This window comes from Typha angustifolia, chromosome 15 (assembly GCF_048772165.1).
Source record: "Typha angustifolia cultivar Huaian chromosome 15, ASM4877216v1, whole genome shotgun sequence".
NCBI lineage: Eukaryota > Viridiplantae > Streptophyta > Magnoliopsida > Poales > Typhaceae > Typha > Typha angustifolia.
The window spans coordinates 9,260,498-9,270,880 of NC_133253.1; the positions used below are offsets into that span (position 1 = coordinate 9,260,498).

At 40.8% G+C, this 10,383-nt stretch overlaps 2 protein-coding genes across 3 annotated transcripts; one reads left to right on the forward strand and one right to left on the reverse strand.

Annotated features, from left to right (window-relative positions):
- The first annotated feature begins 275 nt into the window (after positions 1–275).
- On the forward strand, positions 276–1,319 carry LOC140779454 (uncharacterized). Its single transcript, XM_073124521.1, has one exon. It carries the CDS (start codon positions 276–278, stop codon positions 1,317–1,319), a length of 1,044 nt encoding a protein of 347 aa, XP_072980622.1.
- A 5,968-nt stretch (positions 1,320–7,287) lies between these two features.
- Positions 7,288–9,127, reverse strand: LOC140776960 (probable sarcosine oxidase). Of its 2 annotated transcripts, none has more exons than XM_073120835.1 (2): positions 7,611–9,127; positions 7,288–7,484 (listed from the first exon to the last, which is right to left on the reverse strand). In XM_073120835.1, the coding sequence occupies exon 1, from the start codon at positions 8,802–8,804 to the stop codon at positions 7,623–7,625; it is 1,182 nt and encodes a 393-aa protein (XP_072976936.1). In that variant the 5' UTR covers positions 8,805–9,127; the 3' UTR covers positions 7,288–7,484; positions 7,611–7,622. The 2 variants fall into 2 exon arrangements, with proteins under 2 accessions (XP_072976936.1, XP_072976935.1); XM_073120834.1 differs by having other exon boundaries at positions 7,583–9,127.
- Between the last annotated feature and the right edge of the window lie 1,256 nt (positions 9,128–10,383).

The following is a 10,383-nucleotide window of genomic DNA, read 5'->3' on the forward strand; positions in this document are numbered from 1 at the left end:
GCACTTCCTATCTATTGGAAAGAAATATCAAAATCAAATTTTATTATTATTATTATTGATTTGGTTAATCTATTTGTTATTTACTTTTCTTGTATATACCAACTCTATCCTAATCTGTTGGATAGACCACCTTAATTATAGGAGAGATTGTTATAATCTCCTCCTATTTATGTACTTGATTCATCATAGTGAAATACACAATTCCCTTATTCTAATCTTTTTATATGGTATCAGAGCTAGAACCCTAGCATCTATCGGAACCATCATTACCCTCAATGGCTGAAGATAATCATTCTTCTTCTCAAAGTGTTGTTCTACCAAATCCATCAAAGGTAGGGAAAGAAAAATCCCCTACTGACCTCTCCAATCCTTACTTCATCCATCCTTCCGATCATTCCGGATTGGTTCTCGTTTCCAAGCCCCTCAATGGAGATAACTACTCCAGTTGGAAAAGATCCATGATTCGAGCCTTGAATACAAGAAATAAGCTCGGATTCATCAATGGGTCTATCTTAGCTACTTCAGAAGCAGATGATCCTGAAGGTCATGCCACTTGGTCAAGATGTAATGACATTATCCATTCTTGGATAGTCAATACCTGTGATACAGAAATTGCTGACACTGTGAATTTTTATTCCACTGCCAAAGAAGTTTGGGATGACCTCGATGCCCGATTCTCTCAGGGCAATCTAGCCCGCATATTTGAGATCCAACGAGACATCACTCTCCACAAGCAAGAAACCACCTCTGTCTCCACCTATTACACTCAATTGAAAACCCTATGGGACGAGCTAGGGATGCATTGTGAAACATCACAGTCGGAGCAACAAAAGGTAATGCAATTTCTAATGGGTTTGAATGAATCTTATAGTGCAATACGCGGTCAAATCCTCTTGATGAAACCTTTCCCCTCGGTTTGCGAAGCATACTCCTTCGTTGCTCAAGAGGAGAAACAACGCCACCTAGGAGTTGCTTCCACCTCCACCGAGCTGACCTCGGTTGCTGCCATGGCTGTCCGCAAGCTTTATCCACCATCACCGGGGAAAAATGAGTGGAGCGATCGGCCTGATTCTAATCACAGACATAATGGACCCAGTTCTGGAAAGGTGCGACCCCACTGCACCTATTGTGATGCCGATGGACATTGGGTCCAAAAGTGTTATAAATTACATGGCTACCCCCCTGACCATCCAAAGGCCAAGTCCAATCCGGGCTCAGGCTCTACTCGGCCCAATTACTCTGCGGTCAACCAGACGAGCTCTAAAGAAGGTGGACCTAACACCACATTCATAGAGGCCCAATTAAAACAGATTATATAACTTCTCAATAATCAAGTAGAAGGTACCCCTAATCCTAAGGCAAATGCGGTCACAAAACCAGGTTTGTCTCAATTAGCTCGTCGAAATTGGATTATCGATAGTGGTGCAACAAATCATATCACCTCATCATCAAAAATACTGCATAAAGACAAAGGTTGCTCGTTGTCACCCGTATTATTACCTAGTGGAGAGAAGGCCAAAACTATTGCCAAAGGATCTATGCCTTTGAATTCCGTCTATAAGTTGCATGATGTCTTATCTGTTCCTACATTCAAAGTTGATTTGTTGTCAGTAGGACGATTGACAAAAGTCTTAAATTGTTCAGTGACATTTTTCCCTTATTGGTGCATTTTGCCGGATCTGGATACGAGGAAGATGATTGGTTTGGGTGAAATAAGTGACGGACTCTATTATCTGGTGGCATTAGGAGCAGGAAAGTCTACCACTAAAGAAGCCACATCCTCAAACCAACCAACATGCAATCTTACCATCTCACCTACCGACCTTTGACACAACCGCTTAGGGCATGTATCATCTTCCCGCTTGAATTTTATTGTCCAAAATTTCTTAAATTTTTCTACTAATTCCAATTGCTCTATTTGTCCACTTGGCAAACAAAGTCGTTTACCTTTTAATGTTAGTTGTACTTTCTCTACTAAACCATTTGATGCTATTCATTGTGATATTTGGGGTCGCTATCGACATCCTTCCCTTTCTGGTTCTCATTATTTTCTCACCATTGTCGACGATTTTTCACGTTTTACTTAGATATTTTTGATGCGACATAAAGATGAAACACAATTGCTTCTAAAACGTTTTTTCAGTTATGTTTCTACTCAATTTGAAACTCACATCAAAACTGTTCGAAGTGATAATGGTGGCGAATTTATCTCTCTTTGTTCTTTTTTTCAAGATAACGGTGTTATTTTTCAACATTCTAGCGTATACACACCTCAACAAAATGGGGTTGTGGAACGCAAACACCGTAACATTCTTCAAGTAGCAAGAGCATTAAAATTTTAAGCTAATCTTCCTTCCCAATTTTGGGGAGAATGTGCTCTTACTGCTGTTCATATCATTAATCGGTTACCTTCCCCAATTTTAGCCGACAAGACACCATTTGAGCTTCTTTACTCAAAACCTCCTACTTTTTCCCATCTACGAGTTTTTGGTTGCTTGGCTTATGACACAAACATCCATACCTCTCATAAATTCGATTGCCGAGCTACACCTTCCATTTTCATTGGATACCCGATAGGTCAAAAAGGTTACTAACTTTTTGATTTATTAACAAAAAAATTTTTCACAAGTAGAGATGTTTATTTTAAAGAAGATTTTTTTCTTATTCTCCAAATAATACCTATTCTCTACCCTTTCCTTTGATCCAAACAATAAGCCCATCAAAGGGAGATGATACAAGTCCCATAAGCCCATATGACCATTCTTTTGAACCCAACTCAACCACATTATCATCATTTGAACCTAACCCACCCACCTCACCACCCTCCACCGTAACTCCACCACCACTACACATACAACCGCCTGAAATGTGTTCACCCATGAACCTTCTCCCCTCTACTTCCTCCCTGCCACCACCACCTTGCCATACTACCACCATTCCCTCTACCAGAACACCTGATCCACCACCACCAACCAATATTCCTCTCCGCTACTCCACTCGACAATCTAATCCACCTGTGAGGTTCAACGATTATCTTTGCTCCGCCGTCACGCATCCTCCCTCTGATCCAGTCACCTCCTCCTCTCCAAATTCGTACAAAGGGACAAGGTACCCACTGACTAATTACTTTTCTTATCATCACTATACACCTGCACACAAATCGTTTATTGCTTCTATCAGTCAAGAGCGAGAGCCGACCTCTTACAATGAAGCTATCACCAACCCTCAATGGCGTGATGCAATGAAGCTTGAGTTAGATGCCCTTGCTGCCAACGGCACACGGAGTCTGACCTCTCTTCCAACTGGCAAGAAACCCATAGGATGTTGGTGGGTTTACAAGATCAAACGTCACTCTGATGGCATAATAGAGCGACATAAGGCGCGCCTGGTTGCTCAAGGATTCACCCAAATGGAGGGCATCGACTATCACGAGACTTTCTCTCCCACAGCTAACTACTCCCCTTTTACCAAAAAGAAAGGCAAGTCCTTTACCATTCTCCTAATTTATGTCGACGACATTTTGATCATTGGAAATGATCCAAACAGTATTGCTGCCATCAAGAAGCATTTGCATAAAAATTTCAATCTTAAAGACCTTGGCGAGTTGAAATATTTTCTAGGAATAGAAATCTCTGCATCTGGGAATGGGATTTTTATGTCACAGAGAAAATATGCATTAGAAATAATCAAAGATGCTAGTCTATTAAATGCTATTCCAATGGATATTCTTATGGAAAGAGGCTTAAAACTGTCAGATAAAGATGAATTGCTTAAAGATCCAAGCAGATACAGAAGATTGGTGGGCCGCCTGATATATTTGACAGTTTCAAGACCTGATATCACTTATTCTGTTCATGTCTTGAGTAGATTTATGCATCAATCCAGAAGACATCATATGGAAGCAGCCTTACGCGTTGTTCGATATCTAAAGGGTGCCCCAGGTCAAGGTCTATTCTTTTCTTCAAAAAATGATTTGAAATTACGGGCCTACTATGATTCAGATTGGGGAGGTTGTCCTCTCACTAGACGGTCCACTACAGGGTATTATGTATTCCTTGGGTCCTCACTAATTTCATGGAAATCAAAATGACAGAAAACTGTATCATTATCTTCAGTCGAAGCAGAATACCGCGCAATGACAGGAGCTTGCTGTGAGTTAACATGGCTTCGGTGCCTATTAGGAGACTTAGGCCTTATTCACCATAGACCTGCTTCCTTATATTGTGACAACAAGGCTGCTCTGCATATAGCAGCAAACCCAGTCTTTCATGAATGCACAAGGCACATAGAAATGGATTGTCGCTATATTCGAGACAAGATTCAAGATGGTTCAATAATTACCAAGCATATTAGCTCAGCAAATCAATTGGCAGATTTATTAACTAAACCTTTGGGAAAAGAAATATTTATACCTATGGTACGCAAGTTGGGCGTGCAAGATATCCACTCTCCAACTTGAGGGGGAGTGTTGGAAAAAAATATTGAAATCATATTTAGTTCCAACTTGAGAGGGGTGTTTGTTGGAAAGAAATATTGAAATTGGTTCCAACTTGAGGGGGAGTAGTGGAAAAAATATCAAAATCAAATTTTATTACTATTATTATTGATTTGGTTAATCTATTTGTTATTTACTTTCCTTGTATATAGCAACTTTATCCTAATCTGTTGGATAGACCAGATTAATTATAGGAGAGATTGTTATAATCTCCTCCTATTTATGTACTTGATTTATCATAGAGAAATACACAATTCCCCCATTCTAATCTTTTTACACTATCAAGCTTCAAATCCCCCTTAAGAACTAGAGTTAAATCCTTAGCTATTTGGTCTTTTTTGTCTCTTTTGCAAATACTGGTAGGGAATTTTATTTTGACATCTTTTGGAGCAAATGTAGGAAATTAAAAGATGTTAGGCTACTTCAGTCAATAATATATGCAAATGATAATATACTATTCCGTGGGCTAGGTTTGCGTACGGTAGCCTGACTTACTTTTATCCGACTCGATCCGATCTGATTTTTAAGCAGTTTAAACCAAATAATTTAATCCGAGGTTCAATTTACAACTGTGCCATTGATTATAAATTTATATAACATTGTACTTGTAATTATTGGATTAAAAATATTTAATGCTTCTTGCGGAGAAAGTATAGATATCTAATGTCAGTGGAGCTGGTGGGTCTAAGCTGGATTCTGACCCGATTGTTCCCATCGTATCCGATAAATCTAGGATAAAATTTAGTGGATCCGGATACTTAAAATTTGTTTCAAGCTATAATATTGCAACAACCAACAGGACCACCAGTACCTATCACTCTTTTATCAGTCTAAACGATGAGCTACTCTCTTTAGATAGAGCTCTATGACAGCAGGCTCTGCTCTAAATTTGAAGCTCCAAATGAATCCTGACGAGAGCATAATGCTCTAAGTAGTATAAACCTACTTTCTCGTAATTTTAAATTAAAATTTTTACATAATTACTGGGGAAAACTTTTCAACATTATAATTGATACCTTCAAAAAATCATGTTAAAAATATTCTATAAATATTTCGAAAAAAAACCAACTAAAATAATAATGTTCAATTACATTACACCCATGAACCATGGGTAGTGTTGTAGTGACCACCTACTGTATTAAATGCTACAACTTAGATTGCTTAAACAATCAAGGGGTGCGACAGAGCGAGCGACATTAACGAAAGATGGCAGATTATTCTTTTATCCTTGTCCACATGGTTTATTTTGTATTCTTATTTGTTGATATTTAGAGATAATATAAATACTTGTTTTATATGTTATTTGATTAGAAGTACGGAAGAACTTCCTCTTCTCTCTCTCTCTCTCTCTCTCTCTCTCTCTCTCTCTCTCTCTCTCTCTCTCTCTCTCTCTCCATTTCAAAACTGCACCACCCAATCTTATCACGCTTCTCTCCTCTCCATTTTCAAATCATCTATCCTAAAGTCTCCCATTGCACAGCATCAATCAGGAATTGAGAGGACAGCATCAAACTTCTCTCCTCTCCATTGCCTTCATCATGTCTCCTCCACTTTTTCTTTTTTCCGATTGCATCTCTCTAGTCTTGTCATATTGCTTATAGCCATGAGCCATATTATAAGTTGCCAAAATAATAGTAAATGAGTATTATCCCACTGCATATTCCAAATCTGGTGATTGCTTGAGACCCGAAAGAGCCTATGAGGAACAAATTGGTTACAATCGACAAAGATGATATCCATGGCACTAATGACATGCCCTAACTCTTTGGCATCCTGCATCAAGGCACAAAGTGTCCCGTCTATCCATATTGGTACTATTAAGTACCGAATCCACCCGAATAGCCAGCCATAATGGTATGTCTCTCGAAGGATTTCTAGTTTCCTTTGCCATTGTTGTTATGTTATCAATTCCAACAAAGGTGAAATATACAATTCCAACAGCTTTGAATACCACTTGCACACTAAATAGGAGGAAGGGGGTTAAATTGCTAGTCTTGGTATGTGCAAAGTCAGCCACTATGATAAAGATTATGACTAAGGAGTAGACTGTAGATGCTCCCCAAATTTAAGTAAAAAGTCATCTTTATGCTAATTAACCATGACGATAATAGAAGTGGCATGAGGAATACTACATCAATTAGGTCTAAGAGGTTAACGCCTTCCTTCACAAGGTTGGTTTGGATTCTTAGTGAGTTTGGATTAAGGTTCAAAAGTGTGGATAAGCATGAAGCCCTAGCTCTTGCAACTAGTGCACTTCAAATTATGCTATCTAGTATCAAGTTTATTGTTGCTACGAATCCAGTAAAGTCTTCTAGTTTCACTCATAGTTTGGGGTTGATGAGAAAGAAGGATTTGATTTTAGGTTTGGTTTAGGGTTGAGGAAGAAGAATGGTTGAGGTGGAGGAGGAAGAAGAGTTTGGGTTTAAGTTTAGGGTGGAGTTAAGGAAGAAGTAATGTTTCAGTTAGGTGGAGGAGGAAGAAGAAATAAAGGAACGAAAATTAAAAAAAATAAAGAAATAAAAAGAAGAACGATAATTTAAAGTAATTATTTTTTATCCTAAAGGTATGATTGTCAAAAATCCTTTGCGTGCAACGCTGTCCATTTTGAGTTAAAAAATGAGACGCCCATATAATGATAAGAATAAAACTGTAATGTTCGATTAATTTATAGAGTCTGATTGTAATATTTTAAATAGTAGAAGATCAGTGCGTCATAGTTCAGGAGGTATGAGTATAATTAAACCTAATCATAATTATGAAAGGATCAACAAATTTTAGTTATAATTCCTCTATTTTAAAATAAGTGGTGATATTTGTAATATTTAAAACTTTCAGTGGCGATTACGTGAAGAACACTTTCAAATTTCCAAACACGGGATTAAACAGATAGATTTCCTTAAGCAACAAGTGCTTGCATTATTGACTCATAATTAAACTGCTCAACTCCCCTGTAGCGTCGACTCGATGCCTGGGTTTGCAAGTCAAAAGGCTGCGAACATCCAAATTTAAGTTCAATAAAATGAAAAATCCAAATTTAAGAACTTACGACAATAACTGGCCCAAGATTCAAACAAATCCAAATTTAACCTTCTTAGAGAATGAGATGAGATGAGACCTGATCCTCATACTACTTTGCATTCCCCTTCGGATCCTCCTCAAATCTAGCCATCCTGAACCACCTCAGATCCACCCCCTTCGCCTCCCCGTCGATCGCCAAGTCAGCGAGGATCCGCCCGACCGCCGGCCCCATCTTGAACCCGTGGCCGGAGAACCCGGCCCCGACCACCACATCCGTCCCGAACTCACCCCCGAGGAAGTCGATCACGAAGTCGCCGTCCGGCGTCATCGAGTACATGCACGCCTGCGTCATCACCGGCCGCCCGGCCTCGATCCGCCCGGGGAGGAACTTTTCGATCCACGAGCCGACAGAGTCCACCAGAACGCCCGAGCTCGACGTCCAATCTCGGAGGTCGGGGTCGCACGGGTAGCCGCTGTCCATCGCGATCTTGATCAGCCCCGGGAACTCCGCCGACGGCGTCCCGTAGATGTGCGGCTCGCTGTAGCTAGAGAACGTCGGGAAGCCCTTCTCCAGGGTGAGATCCTCCTCGTGGCCGTCCTTGATCTTCCAATAGCAAACGCAGGTGTGCAGTGGTTGGATCGGGAGGACAAGACCGCTAACGGTATTAACTAGCTTCCTGGTCCAGCTCCCAACCGTCACCACGCACTTGGCTCCCCGGAACATGTGGCCGTTGGCCGTCGTGATCAATACCCCTCCGGCTTCGTCTTTCTTGATCTCCTTCACCTCCGTGTGGTCTTTAAGAACCGCTCCTCTCTTTAGGGCGAGCGTTTGAAACATGGCGACGGCCTTCGTCGGCTTGATCACGCCGCCGGCCTCTGAGATGCCGATCCAACCGTCGGGGAGCCGGAACGAGCCGGAGAAGAGATCGTCTACTTCGGTGCGATCAATGACGCGGGCGGCGGAGTTGGCGATGACGGCTTGGAGGCTGCAGTCGGCGGCGGGGCCAACAACGAGGTGCCGGGTTTTGGTGAGGACGCGGTAGCCGGCCTCCGATTCAGCTTTGGACCAGAGGCTGTAGGACTCGAGGACGAGCGGTGGGTAGTAGGACTTGGGGTAGGTAGCGCGGATGGTGCGGGACTCGCCGTGGGAGGAGCCGCGGTGGTGGAGGAAGTCGAATTGCTCGAGGAGGAGGGCGCGGCGTCCACGCTTTGCGGCCTCGTAGGCCGTGCAGCTGCCCATGATCCCGCCGCCAATGATAATCACGTCGAAGCGATCACCCGTTAGTTCCATCTCTGTAGCCTCTCTAGCTTTTCTCTCTTCTCTCCCTCCTACCTTTTAAAAGGTTGTGGAGGGCTTTCACTTGCACTAGTACTAGGAAATTAATAATTTCTTTTTAGAGAAAATCTATAGATTGATTGTTAAATTAAGTATATAGTGTTCCGTTACAACTTTGATACACATAGAGAAAAGAGAGATAGGGCGACAACTCTGAACGAAAGATACTCCATACTTGGCTAAAAATAGACTAAGCAATAATAAGACATAATATCAAACAAACAATACTATAAGCACTCATATACAATCAAAACCAGAAGATATAGCACAATGACCTAAAAATAAGACAAAGTTGGTATTGGTAAAGTACATATGTAATACGATCAAAGTCTTATAGCCATGTCAATACCACACAAAGACCCAACGTAGACAAACCTGCAATGCACAACAAATAGATCATAAAGAAAGCAAAGAAAAAAGACAAACAAGGGGGCTAGTAGCGATGATGATGACTATTCTAGTCATAATAATGTCAGCATCTACTACACCGGCCTAGCTACCCCATCCTTGAATTGGGACCCAAAGGTTGCAGATGCTAATGTGATGGAGGATGTCAAATTCATCAGCGTCAGTGTAGATGATGGGAGGTCAGCAAAAAGTTGTGAGCATAGATTAATCGGTCCTCGTGGGTGGCACAGACTGAGGAGGAGATGTGATCAAACATTATAGAGATGGGTAAGATTTAGGTCTAGAAATGGAGGGAGGGGAAACTAGGTAAAGGTGATGGTAACAAGGGACTCATTGCAATTGTTGAAGGAGGAAAAGAGGGCGGGTAGAAAAGAAAGAGAGGAAGAATGAGAGAAAGAGAGAGGGGAAATAAAATGAAAGCCTCTCCTCTCCTCCCAACTAAACTAGCTAGGGAAAATTCACTCATCATGGGGAGAAGTTTTTAGAAAAGGGGAAAACAAAAAATATAAGAAACCTTAGCATAGCTTATAGGTTGGGCCAAAATTAGATCAAATTATTATTATATTATATCCTTATAGCCTCATACGTAAGTACAGTGTACAATTGGTGTTTAGCTGTTATTGTGGCATTCTTCGGTCATAATTCAAGTAAAAAGGAGTAAAACAACCTGCATCTTATCTAGGCTCATGTTGGATTTTACTCCCAATTAGGAGGTTTGGATTTGAATCTTTACTAATAAAGGGATTGAGATTCAATACTAGCCAACTCCATGAGAATTAATTTGAGAACGTCAATGCATTGATTGCGTGTGTCTAATGACTTTGATTCGGCTTGCTTGAATCGTAGAGTCACTTATATTCTCTTTCAGATTCAATCATGACTTGCTTAGAATGACTTGATTAAGTCATTGCCCTTGGAATGACTAGTATGAGTTGGCTCCTATCTAATCCACGTTTATACAGGAAATGTGTTATAACTAAAATTGGTCTTTTAAGCCACCACTGAATCTCACCAACCCCTAATGGAGGTTATGAGTTTAATTCATATCATGTATATTGGGAATGATAGTTAATAGTTTTCTATTGAAATCCTATAAATATTTGTGTTAGGGCAAAATTTTACAATG